At 47.0% G+C, this 22165-nt stretch overlaps 1 protein-coding gene across 1 annotated transcript; it reads right to left on the reverse strand.

Moving 5' to 3' along the window:
* Positions 1 to 5445: 5445 nt before the first annotated feature.
* On the reverse strand, positions 5446 to 18637 carry INA (internexin neuronal intermediate filament protein alpha). The gene is made up of 3 exons (XM_010356193.2): positions 17505 to 18637; positions 9014 to 9138; positions 5446 to 7463 (listed from the first exon to the last, which is right to left on the reverse strand). Exons 1-3 carry the CDS (start codon positions 18567 to 18569, stop codon positions 7154 to 7156), a joined length of 1500 nt encoding a protein of 499 aa, XP_010354495.2. The 5' UTR covers positions 18570 to 18637; the 3' UTR covers positions 5446 to 7153.
* Between the last annotated feature and the right edge of the window lie 3528 nt (positions 18638 to 22165).

Consider the following 22165-nt stretch of genomic DNA (forward strand, 5'->3'; position numbering starts at 1 on the left):
GAGCCAAGATCGTGCCATTGCACTTCAGCCTGGGCAACAGAGCAAGACTCTGTCTCAAAAAAACCAAAACGGCCGGGCGCGGTGGCTCAAGCCTGTAATCCCAGCACTTTGGGAGGCCGAGACGGGTGGATCACGAGGTCAGGAGATCGAGACCATCCTGGCTAACACCATGAAACCCCGTCTCTACTAAAAAATACAAAAAACTAGCCAGGCGAGGTGGCGGGCGCCTGTAGTCCCAGCTACTCGGGAGGCTGAGGCAGGAGAATGGCGTCAACCCGGGAGGTGGAGCTTGCAGTGAGCTGAGATCCGGCCACTGCACTCCAGCCTGGGCGACACAGCGAGACTCCGTCTTAAAAAAAAAAAAAAAAAAAAAAAAAAAAAAAAAAAAAAACCATAAAAACACACACAAAAAAACTATCAGTACATAAACTTATTTTGTTGTAAGAAAATAAAAGTATTCTTACAAGTTAGGTGTTTTTCAGGAACTTAGAGACATCTGATTATATAATAAAAATAATATTAGTTGGCCGGGCGCGGTGGCTCAAGCCTGTAATCCCAGCACTTTGGGAGGCCGAGGCGGGTGGATCATGAGGTCAGGAGATCGAGACCCTCCTGGCTAACACGGTGAAACCCCGTCTCTACGGGCCGGGCGCGGTGGCTCAAGCCTGTAATCCTAGCACTTTGGGAGGCCGAGACGGGTGGATCACGAGGTCAGGAGATCAAGACTACCCTGGCTAACACCGTGAAACCCCGTCTCTACTAAAAAATACAAAAAACTAGCTGGGCGAGGTGGCGGGCGCCTGTAGTCCCAGCTACTCAGGAGGCTGAGGCAGGAGAATGGCGTAAACCCGGGAGGCAGAGCTTGCAGTGAGCTGAGATCCGGCCACTGCACTCCAGCCTGGGCGATAGAGCGAGACTCCGTCTCAAAAAAAAAAAAAAAAAAGAAACCCCGTCTCTACTAAAAATACAAAAAAAAAAAAAAACTAGCCGGGCGAGGTGGCGGGCGCCTGTAGTCCCAGCTACTCGGAGGCTGAGGCGGGAGAATGGCGGGAACCCGGGAGGCGGAGCTTGCAGTGAGCCGAGATCGCGCCACTGCACTCCAGCTTGGGCGACACAGCGAGACCCCGTCTCAAAAAAAAAAAAAATAATAATAATAATATTATTATTAGTTGAAATTTAGTGATGGCACTTAGAAGTAAGCAACATTTCCAGCTCGCTTGCTCTGTGTGTGTGTGTGTGTGTGTGTGTGTGTGTTTAAACCCACTTACATCCAGAGAGATTTCTGGCTTTGGGCTGTTTTGAAATCAATACTTTTTTTTTTTTTTTTTTTTTTGAGACGGAGTTTTGCTCTTGTTGCCCAGGGTGGAGTACAATGGTGTGATCTCGGCTCACTGCAACCTCCGCCTTCTGGGTTCAAGCGATTCTCCTGCCTCAGCCTCCCAAGTAACTGGGATTACAGGTGCCCACCACCACGCCTGGCTAATATTTTTGTATTTTTAGCAGAGATGGAGGTTTCACCATGTTGGCCAGGCTGGTCTCGAACTCCTGACCTCAGGTGATCCACCCACTTTGGCCTCCGAAAGCACTGGGATTATAGGCATGAGCCACCGCACCTGGCCGAAATCAATACTATTATTAGATCTGGTTTATGTTGTCCTAATGGGATTCCTTCTTACTGGGATTGACCCAGGGTGGCTATACACAGTGGTCTCAGCTGGAGCAGAAAGTGTATGAGATGTTTGTGATTATATTTTTCTGATAATTCCATAAATTTCCTGCCAGTGGGATTTTTTGTTTGTTTGTTTGTTTTGAGACAGTCTTTCTCTGTCACCAGGCTGGAGTGCAGTGGTGCAGTCTCGGCTCACTGCAACCTCCGCCTCCCGGGTTCAAGTGATTCTCCTGCCCAGCCTCCCAACTAGCTGTGATTACAGGCATGTGCCACCACGCCCAGCTAAGTTTTGTATTTTTAGTAGAGACAGGGTTTCACCATGTTGGCCAGGATGGTCTCTATCTCTTGACCTTGTGATCTGCCCACCTCGGCCTCCCAAAGTGCTGGGATTACAGGTGTGAGCCACTGCGCCCGGCCAAATTTCCTACCAGTGGGTTTAAAAAATTGAGGTGAAATTTATATAACATAAAATCAATCATTTTAAAGTGAATGATTCAGTGGCACGTGGTACATTCACAATGTTGTGCCACCACCACCTCTATCTAGTTCCAAAACGTTTTCATCACACCAAAATAAAACCCCATATCCATTGAATAGTCATGCCCCATTGCCTCCTCTCTCCAGCCCTGGCAAGTTTTTTTTTCTTTTTCTTTTCTTTTTTTCTGAGGTGGTGTTTTGCTTTCGTTGCCCAGACTGGAGTGCAACAGCACCATCTCAGCTCACTGTAACCTCTGCCTCCCAGGGTCAAGCGATTCTCCCACCCCAGCCTCCCAAGCAGCTGGGATTACAGGCGTCTGCCACCACACCTGGCTAATTTTGTATTTTTAGTAGAGATGGGGATTCACCATGTTGGCCAGGCTGGTCTCGAACTTCTGACCTCAGGTGATCTGCCCGCCTCAGCCTCCTGAAATTCTTAGATTACAGGCGTGAGCCACTGTGCCCAGCCAAGCCTTGGCAACTTTTTTTTTTTTTTTTTTTTTTTTTTGTTGAGACGGAGTCTGGCTCTGTCGCCCAGGCTGGAGTACGGTGGCCGGATCTCAGCTCACTGCAAGCTCCGCCTCCCGGGTTTACGCCATTCTGCTGCCTCCGCCTCCCAAGTAGCTGGGACTACAGGCGCCCGCCTCGTCGCCTGGCTAGTTTTTTGTATTCTTTAGTAGAGACGGGGTTTCACCGTATTAGCCAGGATGGTCTTGATCTCCTGACCTTGTGATCCACCCGTCTCGGCCTCCCAAAGTGCTGGGATTACAGGCTTGAGCCACCGTGCCCGGCCGCCTTGGCAACTTTCAGTCTGCTTTTTATTGCAGTAGATTTGTATTTTTTGTTTTTTGAAACAGGGTCTCACTCTGTCACCCAGGCTGGAATGCAGTGGCACCATCATGGCTCACTGCAGCCTTGAACTCCGGGCTCAAGCAATCCTCCCACCTCAGCCTCCCAAGTAGCTGGAACTACAGGTGTGCACCACCACGCCCAGGTAATTCTTGTATTTTTTGTGGAGATGGGGTTTTGCCATGTTGCCCAGGCTGGTCTCGAACTCCTGGAGTCACGTGGTCCACCCACCTCAGAATTCCAAAATACTGGGATTACAGGTGTGAGCCACCACACTTGGCCCCAGTTGATTTTTAAATACTTTTTTTTTTTTTCTGAGACGGAGTTTTGTTCTTCTGCCCAGGCTGGAGTGAAGTGGTGTGATCTCAGCTCACTGCAACCTCCACCCCCTGGGTTCAAGAAATTCTCCTCCCTCAGCCTCCCGAGTAGCTGGGATTACAGGTGTGGGCCACCATGCCCAGCTACTTTTTGTATTTGTAGTAGAGATGGAGTTTCACCATGTTGGCCAGGTTGGTCCTGAACTCTTGACTTCAGGTGATCCACCTCTGCCTCCCAAAGTGCTAGGATTACAGGCGTGAGCCACCGTGCCCAGCCTTAAATACATTTTAAAAACTATTTTATGTTTGTCCTTAGAGCCATTAATGGTGGCACTGGTCCTCTGCTTGAGTTCACAGGTAAGTTCTAGAAGTTTATCCCCACAACTATTTGTGACTTACATTAACTCTGGAGCTAAACTTTGGGCTGTAGCTTGCGGACAGTTGCTCAGATTTTGCCTCGTTAGCCAATGCGGTAGAATGAATTCTAAGTGTCCTGGATTGACCACCTCTTGTAGAATTGTCCCTTCTGTAATATGCCCTCATTTCCTGGCCCCTTGATGGGAAGCTACAGAATTCCTTTGCTGAATTATAAGAAAGCCCACCCCACCTCCCCCTTTTTTTTTTAATAGAAAACTAGTACCCAAGTCTATGTAATTTTTGTCAGAAGCAGAGGTGATTTGTGGTTGGCTGGGCCCAAAGTCCAGTTTTGAGATACTACCACCTCCTGGCAATGCAGGAAGGCAGTGGCTGAGGCAGTCTGCAAGTGTAGCAGTTTGCCTGGAGAATTTGGTGTTGCAAAAGGTTTCTGGGACAGAGAAACCTTAAGTAAAACATGGTGAGAAAGAGATGAAACAAGATAAAAAGAAAGATTTCTACTTCCTTCAGCAAGGGGATTTATGTAGAAGGGAAACATAAGGGCCAGGTGTGGTGGCTCCCACCTGTAATCCCAGTACTTTGGGAGGCCGAGGTGGGTGGATCATTCGAGGTCAGAAGTTCGAGACCAGCCTGGCCAACATGATGAAACCCCCATCTCCACTGAAAATACAAAAATTAGCTGAGCGTGGTGGCACATACCTGTAGTCCCAGCTACTTGGGAGGCTGAGGCAGGAGAATCGCTTGAGCCTGGGAGGTGGAGGTTGCAGTGAGCCAAGATCGTGCCACTGCACTCCAGCCTGAACAACAGAGCAAGACTCCATCTCATTAAAACACACACACACACACCCCACATAGGGAAGAAAAGCAAGCATTGTAGAGTCAGACAGAAGACAAGGGTTCAAATCTCAGCCCTGCCACTTTCTGTGTGATATCAGATCAGGGTCTTAACCTTGATTCTGAGGTTCTACTTCTTCATTTGTAAAATGGGGATACAAATACTACACCTAACAAGTGGTTGTGAGGTTTATATAATTCTATGTTTACTACCTCATATAGCATGACACATAGTAAATAGGTACTAAAGTCTATTATTAATAAGTCTCAGGATGCAGGGGATATAATTGTCTAATGAATCTGAAAGTCATATGGGATATCATTAGCACATACTGCAGACTTTCCCCTCATCTCTTGAATTCATTTTGTTGTCTTGTTTACATAACAGTTGATGTCACTTGCTTTCCTTCCCTTGACCTCTCTGATTTGATTCTGAACATTTTCCATGTTATCTATTATGAATTAATCATTTTTCAACTCTGTAAGTTACTCCTGTTTTTTTTGAGGCAGGGTCTCACTCTGTCACCCAGGCTGGAGTGCAGTGGCGTGATCTCGACTCACTGCAGCGTCCACCTCCCAGGCTGAAGTGATCCTCCCACCTCAGTTCCCCAGTAGCTGTGACTACAGGTGCCACCATAGTTGGCTAATTTTTATCTTTTTTTGAGAGATGAGGTCTCCCTATGTTGCCCAGGCTGGTCTCAAACCCCTGGGCTCAGGCCATCTGCCCCCCTTGGCCTCCCAAAGTGCTGGGATTCCAGGCGGGAGCCACCACGCTTAGCCAATATCTTTCTTCTATAAATGAGTTCATGGCAATTAAGGGTGACTGATTTCTGAGCTGAAGCTGAGAAATCAGTCAGAGCCAGACTGACTCTACACCCAAACAGTGCTTCTCTCAGTGAAAAGGCAGGAACCACAGAACACGAATTATGTTGGTGGGATTCGTGTGACTTTTAATTTCTTATTTTACTAATGTCTTACAGTAAGTGTGAGGAGTAAAGAGAGGGATGGGGTAAAAGTAAGGAAGAAGAGAAAAGTATCTTTCAAGTTCCTTGAACTATTGAAGCATGTGCTAGGATAAGAAAGTTCAGTAAAAGCATCATGTCCTTATCACCAGAGCTCTTAAAGGAGACATGGAACAGAGACGGGGCAACTCTTCAGCTCTGGCAGAAGTGACTGCTGGACAGAGAACGAATCCTGCATCAGCCTTGGTGCACATGAAAGACTGGGCAACGCAGATGCTACACAGTTGGGCAGATGAAGAGCTGACTGTCCAGAATCTACTTCTAGCAAGCAAGTAGGCGCATGCACACCCCTTCTCTGGTCTGGGTGTCTCTTCCTCTCCGGCAGGACCCCACCAACTGTGCAGTCATGGGGTAAGTGTTGGGGAAGTCTTTTAGAAAAGAGAAAGATTTCTTTCTTATATTTGCTGGTGGTGTTGATTGACCAGAAGTGGTTTTTTTTTTTTTTTTTTTTTTAACTTCCGGGTGGTAGCATTGTGTTCTGGTGACAAAATATCCTACACTTAGCACTTGTAAAAGGCATAGGAGAGTGAAAGTGAGGCCTTTTTAGGACCTAGATTAGTGGGAAGGGGAATACGTGGATTCTAAGTGTAAGGGGATGAAAAAGCTAATTCTATATCACCACAAATGAACTGACACGGAAATGACACCTTGGCTTTTTCCACTCATAGAAACACTCACTTCCTCTAGCTTATACTACTAAATCTAAGGTCAGTTTCATCACAGTTTGGAATGACTATTTACTGTGCTTCTAAAGTAAAGGTGAAAAGCTACATCCTTAATAGTTTTTTTATCCTAATTAAATGGATTTGTGTAAGCTGAAAGCCTAAAGTCTAGAGATTCTTTTCATTATTTTATATGTTGGGAGAAACCCTTAAAATTCATCACTGCCATTTTTTTAACCTACAGAATTGAAAGAATATGAAATGGGCAGGGATAAGTAATTACATGAATCATAGACATGGTCAACATGCATCTAATTTTACCCACTGAGCAAAGAGAGCAAATGGGGGTAAGTTATTTTGAGAAGAACCAAAATATGTTTAAATGGGAATAATACTACACTAGACTATTTTTTTCCTACATGGAAGAAAAGGATATATGCAATTGAGGGAGGTGGAAGGTGTCCATTAAACAAACGCCTATTATTTGTGAAATAGTTCTATCAGAGTGGAATTGGGTGTGGACCATTAGTTTATCTTTGGCAGTGATCTTACATTTTAGGTATCTAGAGTAAGATTATTTAGCTGGGTAATGGCTGGGTAGTGTGAATAGTTTTAATTTCAGTTCACAGCAAATGACAATCACAGATTTAGCACCTTAGTTTGTACTTCCTCTGCACCTGAATCATCGATCACTGTGAAGCGTGAGCTGAAGGTCAGAAAGCTATATTCTTAGATAACTCATCTGTGATTGCTCCAGGACTGCAGTTTACTTCAATCTAAGGGGTGGTTTTCTTATTACAGAAGGTAAGTATTCAATACTAAATATGAGACTGAAGCCTTGAAGATATTTTATAGTGGTGGCAGGTGTTATGGTTCAGGAATAGGCTGTTTAACAATTCAAATGCATATCATTCCCTCTTAAGCATTAACTTTTTCGAAGCAATGGAATTATATTTTTTGGCTTGAAATGGTGGTTTCTTCTATATTTGATTTCTCAGTTTTCTTAGTAGATATCACTGTCTCCTCTAATATTTCTTCAAAACTTTCCCCTATCTGGGAGGTTTTCTTAGAGGCTACCTTAGATGCCTCCTCCTCCTCCTCCTCTTTCTTAAGTGATAGCCCAGTGGATGAGACTTTGGAGGTTGCAGAACTGAGGATTCTAGGTGGGAGCAGATAACTTGGATTGGGAAGTGGATTCAGCCCCGAAATGCTTAACCCACTGGTGCTAAAACGTGTCTCCTCGCCTTCCAGCAGTTTCCTGTAAATCCAACAGAGAAAAACTCTTAGGAAGTCAATAACTTTTTCCCCCTAGAACTCAACTCCCCAGTCCTGATCCATTTGAGAGAGATTCCAAAGGACTTTGGAGTTTCTTCATGAGATTGAAACCAACAAATATTTAATTTCAAAGCTCAAAGAGTTGGACCGCATGCATACACATGCACACACAGTCCTTCAGCACCAGCTATGTTTAAAGCATTGTCAAAGGGAAACCTATCCTATTCACAAATACATTCCAGCAGGAAAACCTACAACTCCCCTTGGTCACATCACACCTATTTTTGGCAACTAGCAACAAAGCTCTAGGGAGAAGTAATTTTCCTAATTAACACCTTAGCTGCAATAGGGATAAGGAGGTGAGATGTCCACAAAGGTGGTAGAAACTGCTTTATTCAAGAGATTTGTACTTTTTCAGTGTATAAGAGTACAAAAGGAATAGAACCAGCAATAACAAAGATTTGAGATTTGTACTTTTTCAGTGTATAAGAGTACAAAAGGGCCAGGCGCGGTGGCTCAAGCCTGTAATCCCAGCACTTTGGGAAACCGAGACGGGCGAATCACGAGGTCAGGAGATCGAGACCATCCTGGCTAACACGGTGAAACCCCGTCTCTACTAAAAAATACAAAAAATTAGCCGGGCGAGGTGGCGGGCGCCTGTAGTCCCAGCTACTCGGGAGGCTGAGGCAGGAGAATGGCGTGAACCCGGGAGGCGGAGCTTGCAGTGAGCTAAGATCCGGCCACTGCACTCCAGCCTGGGCGGCAGAGCGAGACTCTGTCTCAAAAAAAAAAAAAAAAAAAAAGAGTACAAAAGGAATAGAACCAGCAATAACAAAAGCCAGTGAATGACACTATTTCAGATAACAGATTTTTATCAGTGTGACTGAAAGAGTCCTATAAAAGAGTGGCCCCCAAACCATGTTTCTCATAACTCTTAAGAATTTTTTAATCTTTTTTTTTGAGATAGAGTTTCACTGTCTCCCAGGCTGGAGTGCAGTGGCATGATCGCAGCTCACTGCAACCCTCATCTCCCAGGTTCAACCTATTCTCCTGCCTCAGCCTCCACAGTAACTGGGACTACAGGTGTGCGCCACCACGCCTGGCTAATTTTTGTATTTTTAGTAGAGACGGGGTTTCACTATGCTGGCCAGGCTGGTCTTGAACTCCTGATCTCAAGTGATCCACCTACCTCGGCCTCCCAAAGTGCTGGGATTATAGGAGTGAGCCACCGCACCTGGCCCCAAACCCTATTTTTAAAGTTACAAGTCTCATGGGTTTCTATTTTAACCTCTGTATACTCACATTATCCCCTTAAATCCTTTCAGAGGTACACAGAATACTCTGGGACGAGTAAAATGGAGCTGGATTATATCTAAGTAGAGGGACGGAGCGGTCAGCTCAGCTGAAAGGGGCCAGTGATGCCCTTCTTCCCTCCCTCACCAGTCAGAAGCCAGAGAGACTAGACCCACTTATTTGGGCAGTATTGCCCCTAGGTGACTGGATTTACTTGGGTAAGCAGGCCCTTTGCAGTACCTGTAAGCTGCTATCTCAATGTCAAGAGCCATTTTGACATTGAGCAAGTCCTGGTATTCCCGAAGGTGGCGTGCCATCTCACTCTTGGTGTTCCTCAGATCATTCTCCAGCTGCCCAATGCTATCCTGAAAAGTAACATATCCAAAATAGTTAGGTCAAACCAGCTGAAGTTCCTCAGGATTTCCAGAAGGCAAGGATTCCCAACCCTGACTACACATTAAAACCACCTACTGAACTTATAACTTGCTCATATCCAGGCCTGTCCCTGAGCCCAGATCCAGATTCACTGGTTCTGGGGTGGGGTCCCAGCATTTGCATTTTTTTCATAAAGGTCCCCAGGAGATTTGAACTCATGGTGAGGACTGGGAACTTTTACCCAAAGGGCAAGTGAACACCTGCCCTTTTCAGGATAGCCACAAGGCATATAGTTCTCAACTGAACATTGAGATGATTTTTTTTTTTTTTACACTTTCCATCCCTCCCTTGCTTATTGTATTGCTGCTAAAGAAAACTCTGTTGTAGCATGTGCTTTCCAAAACCCAAAGCCTCAGTTTAGCAGCTTAGATTCAGAAGATTCCAACTGTGGAAAGCACAGAGAGCTTTCCAGCAAGACCTCTCCGCCTCCATTCATTTTGATGATTTCCTAGAAGCCTGCTAATCAGTCACTTTACTGAGAGCATTTTACAGTATAGGTAAGGAGAAAGCAGAAATACTCACAGAATTTTTTAAAAACCAAGGCATGGAAGAGAAATTGCTTTATATTTATATATTTATAGTCCTTGAGCAGCCAGAAGGAATTTTTTTTTTTTTTTTTTTGAGACAAGGTCTTGCTCTGTTGCCTAGGCTGGAGTACAGTGGTGTGGTCACAGCTCACTGGCAGCCTCCAAACTCCTGGGCTCAAGCGATCTTCCTGCCTTAGCCTTCCCAAGCAGCTGGGACTAACAGGTGTGCACTACCATGCCTGGGTAATTAAAAACAATTTTTGTTTTGTAGAGATGAGGTCTTATTTTGTTGTCCAGGCTGGTTTCGAACTCCCGGCCTCAAGAGACACTCCTGCCTTTACCTCCTAAAGTGCTTAGATTACATGTGTGAGCCACCATGCCCAGCATGGTCTTTTATTTTGCTTCTTAACTATACCAAGTTCATTGCTGTCCCAGGATCTTTAGGCTTGTTATGTCCTCTATCTAAAATGTCAGTCTTTACATGACCAACTCCTTGTCATAGAAGATTCAGTTCACCTGGGCTTGGTGGCTCACAGCTGTAATCCCAGCACTTTTGGAGGCTGAGGCGGGAGAATCACCTGGAGTTGGGAGTTCGGGACCAGCCAGACCAACATGGAGAAACCCCGTCTCTACTAAAAATACAAAAATTAGCTGGGTGCAGTGGCAAGTGCCTGTAATCCCAGCTACTTGGGAGGCTGAGGCAGGAGAATTGCTTAAATCCAGGAGGCAGAGGTTGCAGTGAGCCAAGATCATGCCACTGCACTCCAGCTTGGGCAACAAGAGTGAAACTTTGTCTCAAAAAAAAAAAAAGATTCAGTTCAAATGTCCTCTCCTGCTGGGCACGATGGCTCATGCCTGTAATCCCAGCACTTTGGGAGGCTGAGGCGGGAAGATCACCTGGGGTCAAGAGTTCGAGACCAGCTAGACCAACATGGAGAAACCCCATCTCTATTAAAAATACAAAAATTAGCCGGGCGTGGTGGCGCATGTCTATAATCCTAGCTACTAGGCAGGCTAAGGCAGGAGAATCACTTGAATACGGGAGGTGGAGGTTGCAGTGAGCCGAGATTGCGCCATTACACTCCAGCCTAGACAACAAGAGTGAAACTCCATCTCAAAAAAAATAAACAAATAAATAAATGTCCTCTCCTCAGACAGGTCTTCCTTTGCATCCAATTTAAGTATTCACCCTCGACCAATCCAGCACTTTATTTTACTTTAAGCCAGAGCAGCTGCTGGCCCATGCAGGAACCTTGTGCAAATTAGAAAAAGATACCCCCAATGGGAGAACAAATTAGAAAAAAAGCACTCAGTTGAATGCAGCCACCCTGCTCTTAGCTCTTACCATTATATGAAATTATCTTCCTCTTTTTTTTTTTTTTTTTTTCCGAGATGGAGTCTTGCTCTGTTACCCAGGCTGGAGTGCAGTAGCGCAATCTCAGCTCACTGCAACCTCCGCCTCCTGGGTTCAAACAATTCTCCTGCCTCAGCCTCCCGAGTAGCTGGGATTATAGGTGCACACCACCACGCCTGGCTAATTTTTGTATTTTTAGTAGAGATGGGGTGTCACCATGTTGGCCAGACTTGAACCCCTATCCTTGTGATCCACCCGCCTCAGCCTCCCAAAGTGCTGGGATTACAGGCTTGAGCCACAGCGTCTGGCCCCAGCAATTTATTAGTTTATACTAGTTTATTTTCTGTTGCTTTCCTCTAAAACAGAGTTTTACAACTTTGGCAGTATTGATGTTTTGGGCTGGCTAATGATTTGTTATTGTGAAATGCAGGATATTTAGTAGCATCCTTGGCTGGATGCCAGATGCACATACTTCCCTCTCCCATTTGCGATAACAAGAAAATGTCTCTAGGGCATGGCGCGGTGGCTCATGCCTGTAATCCCAGCACTTTGGGTGGCTGAGGCAGGCGAATCACTTGAGGCTGAGGTGGGAGAATTGCTTGAGCCCAGTAGGCAGAGGTTGCAGTGAGCCATGATAGTGCCACTGTACTCCAGTCTGGGTGACAGAGCAAGACCCTGTCTCAAAAAAAAAAAAAAAAAAAAAGGACACAATGATTGGGGGTTAAGAAACAGTGATGCAGGATCAGACGCGGTGGCTCACGTCTGTAATCCCAGCCCTTTGGGAGGCCGAGGCAGGCAGATCGCGAGGTCAAGAGATTGAGACTATCCTGGCCAACATGGTGAAACCCCGTCTCTACTAAAAATACAAAAATTAGTTGGGCGTGGTGGCACGTGCCTGTAATCCCAGCTACTCGGGAGGCTGAGGCAGGAGAATCACTTGAACCCGGGAGGCGGAGGTTGCAGCAAGTCAAGATCATGCCATTGCACTCCAGCCTGGGCAACAAGAGCAAAACTCCATCTCAAAAAAAAAAAGAAACAGTGATGCAGATAAACATATCAGAAATCTCAAGAAAGTAAGTGTTGACAGGCCCTTGAAACTCCCCTTGTGTGTGAATGATAAAGCAATGGTGAAAGGTAGGGCTAAGACATCAGGGGGTACAAATTTCCAAATCAAGAGAATTTGCAGAATTAAAATTCCTGTCACCTACCTGTTCTATAAATATTGACAGGAATACTGCAAAGAAGAGACTCAATTGACTGATGGGTACAGAGCAAGGAATGACAGCCAGTAGGAAAAATACACATTATACTGGACCGTGATGCATACATTTCAAAGTGTGTTAAGAGATCATGAGGTCTTAAAGAGATTTTTACCAAGAAATTTTACCTGATAGTTCCTATTTGAGGTTACAATCAATTCTGCTACTGACATATTAGGGACAAGAGAATCAATATTACTGTGGTAAGAGGGAAAAGAGTCTAGGGCGAGGGAAAAAGGAGAAGGAAGAAAATATGATTATGCAAAGAAGGAAGAGGAATGCTATATGAAGATAAGAGGAGGATTTCATCAGGAACTTTGGGTTGCAGTTTTTGCTCTGCCACTAACACCCATTGGACATCAGCCTGTTTTCTACATTTTAGTTCCTTCCAATCTTCTGCTTCTGCATACAGAAAGTTATAATGTTTATTCTTTTTCTAAGGTGTTCTAAGATCCTCAAATTAGGATTTCACTTTAATATATCTCACATATACATTAACATATGATGAGTCCATTATCTGTTAAATTAGTAGGCATTAGAACAGCATGGCACACAGGAAGAACTCAGTAAATGTTAGTGATTTTTATTCTTGATAATATCATACCACGTGGCCCTCTATCCTTTTGATGATATGGACAAATTAATTACAAGCCCTCATTATTACCAACCCCTTAGATAACAAAGAAAAGTAAAGTAATGTATAACAACACTTTAATATTGGATAGTTGGAGGCATATACCTTAAAGCACTAGTTTTTTTTTTTAATAACAATTTTGAATAAAAAGCCTTTCTAAAGTGGCTTATACCACTCACAATCAGGACATTAAACATTAAACCTTCCACAGTAATTAAGGGTCATGATAATAATCAATTTTAAAAATAATTCGGTGACATCTTTTAGGTCAACTGAGGTATATTAGGCTGTTTAATTCTACCCCAAATGGCCCCAAAGTGCAGTGTTTGAAATAGTATGGATACTCATTGATTTTCTTTGTTCTGAAAGATGAACAGATCTGCTGTTGCTCATTCTTAACAATGCCTGACTCCAGTGGTCCCCATTCTCCATCTTGCTGCAGTCTTGAAACCAAATAAAAAAAGCATTTTGAAATCATGCTAAGAATGAATAGGCTGGAGGCAGTATAGGTGCCAAGTTCCTAATGTGTGGCTTAGAGATAGATGATATGTCTCATCAGCAGGTTAATTAGGTCCTTGCTTAAAACATGATTGTTGTTTCACAGCTGTGTTTTCTGAATAAGAGGTGGTTGGGGAGCTGAGCTCTAGACAGATGAGATTTCCTTGAACTTCTATGTTGCAGATTTCATAGATCTATTTTAGATCTATTTTACAGATCACTGTAGAGAAAAGCACAACTTTGCTCCTTTCAGAAGGAACTGTGCTGTATGCTGACCATTGATTGCTCTTCAATGTCTGGTCTCTTTGTTTGTGCTCTCCTCCCCACATCAGGCTGAGTCTTGCATTGCCCTTCAGAAGCCCTGCCAAAGATGGCCTCCAGCTCGAGATCTGAGCAGAGCGCTGCAGTCTGTCCCCTCCCCCAACCACGCAGCTGCTGCCGGCTTAGCCTGAGGGAACGGGAGAGCGGCACGCCCAGCTCCAGGGGGGTCTCTCCTGGAGGAGCTAAGACAAACGCTGAGCATCGTGTCCATGGTTGGAAGGATGCCGGGTGGAGTAAGAGAAATGACTGGCCACACTAACATCTGCAGTGGTGAAGAAGAACGACAGAGCTGTGGATTTCAGCACGTTTGGGGGGCCCTGGGTCAGGGGGGCAGTAGTGAATGCCCCACATCTGATTGAAAGAGGCTATTTAGAATTACTGCTCTGCATAATCAACTTTAGTGGGGACAGAGGATTTTTATTTGTGGTTCACCATGCGTGCTTTATTCTCACGCCTGCCTATCTTTCCTTTGTCCCCATCTTTTTCTTTCCTCCACCACACTCGAAAATCCTGCATTATACGTATCTCTGTAAACTACTTTACTGGAAGAAGTAGTTTAGATCAGTGTACTCCAAAATCAGTCTGAGGACCAACAGGATGCAGCACTTTTATTGAAAAATGCATATTCCTGGGCCCTACCTGTGAACTGCTGAACCCATATCTTTGGGAGTGGGCCTGATAATTTTTTTTAAGCCCCCAACTGACCTTAGAGTGTCACTGGGTTTAGGATCCACTAGTTTAAATGTATTTCTATAAAGATGCTATCATGGTAGCCCAGGTGACAGTAATGCAGTAAGATAGGGAGGGGCAAACAAAACAAAATGAAACAAAAACCAAGTGGAAGAGCTTAAAAAGATCAAATGTAGCTAATTTTAGAAATGGATCTATCAAGCTATGGATTTATATGCAGCCACTGTCACCTCCAATCTCCAAGGGGCCAGCCCCTTTCTGCTATTTAATTAGGCTGTACTCCAATCTCATAATGGAGAGAAAAGAGCAGACTTGGCTTGTCTCCCTGGAGAGCATTAACCTGCAGTGATCTTGATCATTCAGCAAAGTCTTTCAAGGAAAGCTTCAACTTTCCAAGACTGACCACAGTGGAGGTCTGAGACCCCGAGTACCCGCCAAGAATGTCTTTTGACATCTTTAACAGAACTGGGACTCTAAAGGTGCCAAAGTGGCTATGTAGGCACCAGAATTGCCCTATGTCAGAAATGGAAACCCCGTCAGCTTTTTATGCAGAGGGGAGTTGCATTTGGCTTTTGAAGACAATAGCCTGAGCTCTTCCTGATCTCTTCTCTTGCCTGATTCAGACTCTCTCATACACTATTGTGTACTTACTGTGTCACCTTGAATCATTTTTTACCCTTTCAAAAGTGTAAGGTTTTTTTCCTCAAATAGGCTATCAGCTCTCTGAGGCAGAGAAGATGTGACTTTAATGGCGCCTTCCTGTGTTTCATAGAGGGTGTCAAGTTTGAAAAGAAAAATGGCCCTACCATTAATCTCTGTAGCAGAAGAAGAACAGTCTCCCATTACTGCAGTGAAAGGTGGGGATGAGATGAGAGGGCAAGAAAACAATGGCTAACTCTCACTGTAGAAAGGGAAGCTTTTCACCTTGGTCAGCACTGCTAAGATTGTTAGAACAGTCAGAGACACCCTTGTGGCATCAGGCCTTTAGGATCTGCAGGTAAGGCTTGAGCCCCACCTTAGCCTTAGGTCCCAAGGATTAGGGAACCAGTTCTCTGTTGTCTGACCTCCTCTTCCACTCCCATCAGCAGGTCCTCTGTGGCTCTAAAGGCTCAAGCTGATGGGGGCAGCACCGCAGAACTGCAGATACTGCAGTTTCTCTGTTGTTTTTGTTTGTTTCCTGTAGACCATGTCTGGATGACCCTACCATCATTGTCTAATGATGAAAGCCTTTTACAGCAAACAAGCCAGGCAAAACTGTCACTACCTCTTAGAATGTATGGGCTATAAAAAGCAAACAGAGAACATGGAAAAGCCCAATTCAGCTGGCAGCCCTGAGTAAGTTATCCTTTTTTTGTAGAAATACTGGGCTAGCCCTACAGAAGACCACCTAGCTCGTCCTTGGAGGCTTCTAGAAGAAAAATGAAGTCTCAATTAGCCAAATGTGATTAATTCAGGCCATCCAGGGGTTATGGTACATAATGAAAAGTTCAAGTTATGGATTTTGAAGCAGAGATGAAAGTACTTATTTGAATGATAATGCAATACCAAACTAACCTAAACAGTTCAAGCAGGCTTTTTTCCTTCATCAAAGGAAGTTATTTGTAACAAACAGCAAATACCTGCAGATCAGTAAGAATTCTTTAGCTTCTGATTAAAATGTTACTTTTGAGATTTCATTCCTTTCTTGGTTCTATTTTACCTGTGTTCCAAGCCCTATTAATTTCACCAAATGTAAACTTTAATCCCAGCTAGAATTATTGCAAGTTTCTGAATTATTGTCATTCAAAGGAGCTTTTATTGTACCTTGAAACTGAACCACACTATTTCAATTCTTTTCTACACCTTCCATTTACCCTGTCTCCTGCCTCTGTGCCCTTTGCGGTCATAATCCCAGAATGTCTTACACAGTAAAACTGAAGATGCAGTGGCCTTTGTTGGGAAGAGATAGCCAATCAATACCTTCACAGAAGCTTAGAGGACAGGGAAAGATGGAAAAAAATACATACACTAGAACAAAGAAAAACCATCTCTGTGACTTATCACATACACTTACGATGAAAAAAATATTAACAAAATAGGAATTTTGAAGTGGGACCTCATAGCTGCTGAGCAAATTAAATGGTTTTTGTTTAGTGCTAAGCCATCCATGAAAGCCAAAATTGATGTTGTCTATGAGGTGACCTTTGATTGCAGGTAGCCAAGACTGATGTGTTGGTGTTGCAGGAAAAAAAAAATCAAAGCAGTTAATTGTCTAGAGATTCATAACTGGGACACGAGACGGGAGAGACATCATTTCCGAGATGGGAAGGACTCGAGATCAGCACCGTGGACAGCGCCCCGACCTTTCACATTTGGCAATAGGCGAACGCTTTCTTTAGGAGGAAATGTCAGCTGGTGGACAAGGGAATCGTGTGTGTGTTGGGGGAAGAGGGTAGAGCAGGTTGGATGCCACTAGCTCAAGCATCGCTCAGCTTGTTGGCTCCCAATCTCTACTTTTTGGAGGGCGAAAGTCAAGAAAATGGGATAGGACTCTTCCCAGTACAGTATCGCATTCTTCCTTCAACCCTGAAGTAGACCATACTCCATAAATATCTTCTAGGGCGCACAGAAAGCCTTTCAAAGTCAACCAAACAAGCCAGATAGCCGAGACAGCCCCGCCCACGTAACCTGCCCCGATGGGCTCAGTCCTACTTTGGGTGGGGCACTGTTCTCCGGGTCGCCAGTGTGTGTAGGCCCGCTTGCTGACAGACAGGCAGAGTTTGGTTTTCAAACCTCAAATAAATTTAAGGGCTTATTTGTTCGAAGGGCTGGGGCAGGGACATAAATGAGGGGCATTCCCTAAAATTAACAGTAAAGACTCCAGGGCTTTTTGTTTACCAGTGCCTCCAGCCGGGGCTCTTCCTTTCTCTCTTTTGCCCTCCCCCTAAGTCCTGGGGCCCAGTTTTACCAGAGGAAGCAGGTACGCGCGGGAGAGGGCAGGGCGCCCCTCCCCAAGCCCAGCCCCGGCCCTTACCTGGTAGCCAGCCACCTCGGCACTGTGCCGCTCCTCCAGCTCCAGGATCTGCCTCTCCAAGGACTCGTTGGCCCCGCGCAGGCCCTCGATCTCGATGGTGCGCGCCTGCAGCTGGCGCCGGTACTCGTGGATCTCCTCGCGGCTGGCCCGGATGGCCTCCGTGCTGCGCGCCGCCTGCTCGTTCAGGTTGGCGAACTTGGACTTGTACCACTCTTCCGCGGACTGCAGGTTCTTAGCGGCCAGGGACTCATACTGGGCGCGGATCTCCCTCAGCGCCGAGGTCAGATCTGGTTTAGCCACAGCCACGTCCACCTCGGCCGCAGCCTGCGACGATGCCTGAAGCGTGGCCAGCAGCTCAGCTACCTCCTCGTCGTGCACCTGGCGCACGAAGGCCAGCTCGTCCAGCAGCGACTCCACCTTCTTTTCCAGATCCAGGCGGGCCAGCGTGGCGCCGTCCACGTCGCGCTGCTGCGCCTTCAGGGCGCGCTCGGCGCCTTCGCGCCCGCGGCTCTCCTCCTCGCAGCGCGCCCGCAGCCGCTGCACCTCCTCGGCCAGCCCGTCGCGCTCCAGCAGGGCCTGCGCGCGCGCCGAGCTGGCCTCCTCCAGCTGCGCGCGCAGGTCGCGCAGCTCGCGCTGGAAGAGCTCGCCGACGCGCGACGGCTCGGCGTGGCGCTGTCGCAGCGCGGCCAGCTCGGCCTCCAGCGCGCGGTTCTGCGTCTCCAGCTGATGCACCTTCTCGATGAACACGGCAAAGCGGTCGTTGAGGCCCTGCAGCTGCTCCTTCTCGTTGGTGCGGATGATCTTGTACTCGTTGGTGCGCGCCGCCGCCTGGCTCAGGTCCAGCCCATCCGACGCCGGTGGCCGGCGATAGGCCAGGCCGAGGCCGAGCGACGAGGCCGAGGAGCAGGCGGCCGAGGAGGCCACATTGCTGCGGGACAGCGACTGCGAGCGGAAGCCGCCCGCGCCGCCGGCCCCGGAGAGGCGGGCGGACAGGCGAGAGCCATCCCCGAACACCTTGCGGTAGGAGGAGGAGGAGCACAAGTAGTGCTCAGAGCCGAAGCTCATGGTGCCGGGATCCGGGCCGGACGTGCGGCTTCGGCGGCAGCTACAGAAGAAAGGAGAGGTGCGGCTGGCAGGGCGCGGCGGGGCGGTGCGCTCCGGCTTTTAAGGCGCTGGGGCTGGGGCGGTGCGTTGGGGGCGGAGCTCCTGCTCAGAGTCTGGCAGGGAGAGGGAAGGGGGGCATCCAGGAGTGGGGGCGGGGAGGCGCAGTGACTACCGCAGTTGCGCGCGCGACGACCTGGGGCACGGGGACAGGGCCGTCTGCGTCGGAGTCACCCTTTTCTGCAGAGCCTCTCCCCAAGAATCGACTGCTTCGGAAGTGACTCGAGCGGAGGGGTGCCTAAATGACTGAGGTTTCCCATCCGGAAACCACACAGCTCTGTCACATCCCTTTACCATGTCCCCTCTTTCTTCTTTAACCCACTGGGAGATTAGGGTTTTCTGGGAGGTGTCCCCTACACCCACCCTCATCCTGGATTCCAGAGGGCGAGGCCTTGTTTTTCCAGTTACAGTGGGGACCCGCAGGGCGAGGCCTTGTCCCCTCCCTCAGGTGGCTCAGGGTCCCCAAGGAGAAAGGTGGGTGATGCTACGTCAGAGAGCATCTCTCCAGCTGCCCCTCTGCAGCTCCAGGGGAGGCTCTGGGCGGAAAGATGTTCGGCAAGTGCCTCTCCCAGAAGAGAGGGGAGATGGGTAAAGAAAGTGACCCCGAGCTGCGGGAAGTGGGGAGAAGCAGCGGTAGAGAGGGGAAAAGAGGTCAGACTTGGAGAAACAAGAGGCACTGGGAATGGCTGGGGCTCATCGATAGGGCACTAAAGCATGGCACAGGCCAGGACCACAAGCTGGTGGAAAGGGGGCTGCAGACTTTTGTGTTTAGAGCGTTATATTTAAAAATATTTCGGGCCGGGCGCGGTGGCTCAAGCCTGTAATCCCAGCACTTTGGGAGGCCCAGACGGGCGGATCACGAGGTCAGGAGTTCGAGAACACGGTGAAACCCCGTCTCTACTAAAAAATACAAAAACTAGCCGGGCGAGGTGGTGGCGCCTGTAGTCCCAGCTACTCGGGAGGCTGAGGCAGGAGAATGGCGTAAACCCAGGAGGCGGAGCTTGCAGTGAGCTGAGATCCGGCCACTGCACTCCAGCCTGGGCGACAGAGCGAGACTCCGTCTCAAAAAAAAAAAAAAAAAATATATATATATATATATATATATATATTTCGAAAGGAACATTTTTAAACCAGGAGATTTCACCGGAAAAGAAATTGGATTTCTGGCTTCTTCTGAAAACGGGAAGAGCTGGGATGCCCACAGTGGGCAGAGGTGAGTTGCCCTTGCCATTTGCATAAGAAGTGTGCTCTCGTGTTCACCACAGTCCCTGCCATTCTCCACTGAATTACGCCCACCTTCTTAATTCATTGACTTTACCTTTCTGACCCGGTGGGCATTTGAGATTTCAGTCTGTGTAAATCCAGCAGGGTAGGTCCTCACCTGGCTTCGGAGAGCCACTACCTGTGGAGATCTCTTTTTGGAGAAAAGAGATCCCTGCAAAAAGATTAAACTCCAGGAGTAGGGGAGTGGGCTGGTGACTGAGCCGGCCTCTTCTGCCACATGGAAGGGTTGGTGGGACAGGGGGTGAGAATCAAAGAATGGGATCTGGAAAGAGGAAGGCTGGGAGGGGTCAGTGTGGAGTCTGTAATATGTACCCACTTTCAAGCTTCTAATATCATTCAGGATGTGGATATGGCTTTGGAGAGGGAGTAGGAAGACCTTTTTAGTTATATTCCAAAATTCCAGACTGAGAGCCTGTGCAAAGATGTGATGGATGGTTTCCTGCAATCCCCTCCCTTAACCCAACTCATATCCTGTTACTGGTGGATGTGAAACCGTTCCATTCATTTGAAAGAGGATGATGATGACCATAATTCTTTGTACCTATACAGCTTACAAAGCACCTTCAAATGCCTCAGCTCAAGCTTTCATGACTCTTGGGAGGTAGGTGTTGTTACCCCACATGCTTAGTAAGTGGCAGAAGCCACAATTCAAACCCATTGCCTCTGACTCTGAGTCCAATATTCTTTCAGTTACAGACCAGCATGCTGATTTGTTATTGGCCAAAACTCTTCCAAAGCCCACCTAGTCCTATTCTGGCTGCATAGAATTTTTTTTTTTTTTTTTTTTTTTTGAGACAGTTTCACTCTTGTTGCCCAGGCTGGAGTACAATGGTGCGATCTCGGCTCACCGCAACCTCTGCCTACCGGGTTCAAGTGATTTTCCTGCCTCGGCCTCCAAAGAAGCTGGGATTATAGGCATGCACCACCACCCTCAGCTAATTTTGTATTTTTAGTGGATACAGGGTTTCTCCATGTTGGTCAGGCTGGTCTTGAACTCCTGACCTCAGGTGATCCACCCGCCTCGGCCTCCTAAAGTGCTGGGATTACAGGTGTGAGCCACCGCAGCCGGCCGTGCTGCATGGAAATTAATGAGACTTCAAGAGTCTCACTGCAGGCTGGGCAAGAGGTCTCCAGGCTACTACTACTGAAAGTCAGCAAAATATCCTGGTTGAACTTCCACCTTTCTTTCCCTTCCCATCCTCCAGTGGAATCAGTACCCCAGAGGCAAAACACACATAGAACAGAAGAAAGTGAGGCAAAAGGCCTAAATATTCCAGCAGAGTGGCAGTTGCCCTGGCAAAGCTGCATTTTGCATTTTCTCAACAGTTTACCTGAGATTCCAAACTGGTAGTCCCCTGTGGGACTTATGCCTCCCCTTTCTTGGCATTCCACCCCACAGGCCCAGATGTTTGGCTTTAATAATTTTAGCACAAAGCTGTCCTGCGAAGGAGTGATCTTGGCTGAGCCTCAATCCATAACTCTTTCCAGCTGGCCAGGCCTCCTGAGGGAGTTCCCCGTGTGTGCCAGGGCTGTGTCTTCATCTTCTTCTAATGGCACACTCAGACACCACAGACACGTTGTCAGTCATCCTCAGTTCTCCCCAAGGCCACATTCTCCAGTCTTTCTGTGGCATTTGGCAGTGCTGACCACTCTCCTTGGTTTTAATGACTCAGTTCTTGGCCTTCTGCTCTTCCTTTGTAAACTCTTTCTATAGGCCAGGCACCGTGACTTGTGCCTGTAATCCCAGCACTTTGGGAGGCTGAGGTGGGAGGAGCTCTTGAGCCCAGGAGTTTGAGACCAGCCTGGGCAACATGGCAAAACCCCATCTCTACCAAAAATACAAAAATTAGCTGAGTGTGGTGGTACACGCGTGTGGTCCCAGCTACTCAGGAGGCTGAGGCAGGAGAATTGCTTGAACCCAGGAGGCAGAGGTTGCAGTGAGCCGAGATCGCGCCATTGCACTCCAGCCTGGGCAATAAGAGCGAAACTCTGTCTCAAATAATAGTAATAATAATAATAATAAAATAAACTCTCTTTTTAATATATTAGATCTCCCAGAAGCAGGGAGGCTTATAAAGTTTTCTCCCTGAGAGATCTAGTTTTGCATCTAGCCAAGAGTTTTTCCTAGCCAAGTGACCTCAAGCACATTGTATTTATTTGCTGAGCCTTAATTTCTTGAAATTGTCTATGAAATTTCAATAAAACAATCCACCAGA

The sequence above is a fragment of the Rhinopithecus roxellana genome, chromosome 11 (assembly GCF_007565055.1).
Source record: "Rhinopithecus roxellana isolate Shanxi Qingling chromosome 11, ASM756505v1, whole genome shotgun sequence".
Taxonomy (NCBI): domain Eukaryota; kingdom Metazoa; phylum Chordata; class Mammalia; order Primates; family Cercopithecidae; genus Rhinopithecus; species Rhinopithecus roxellana.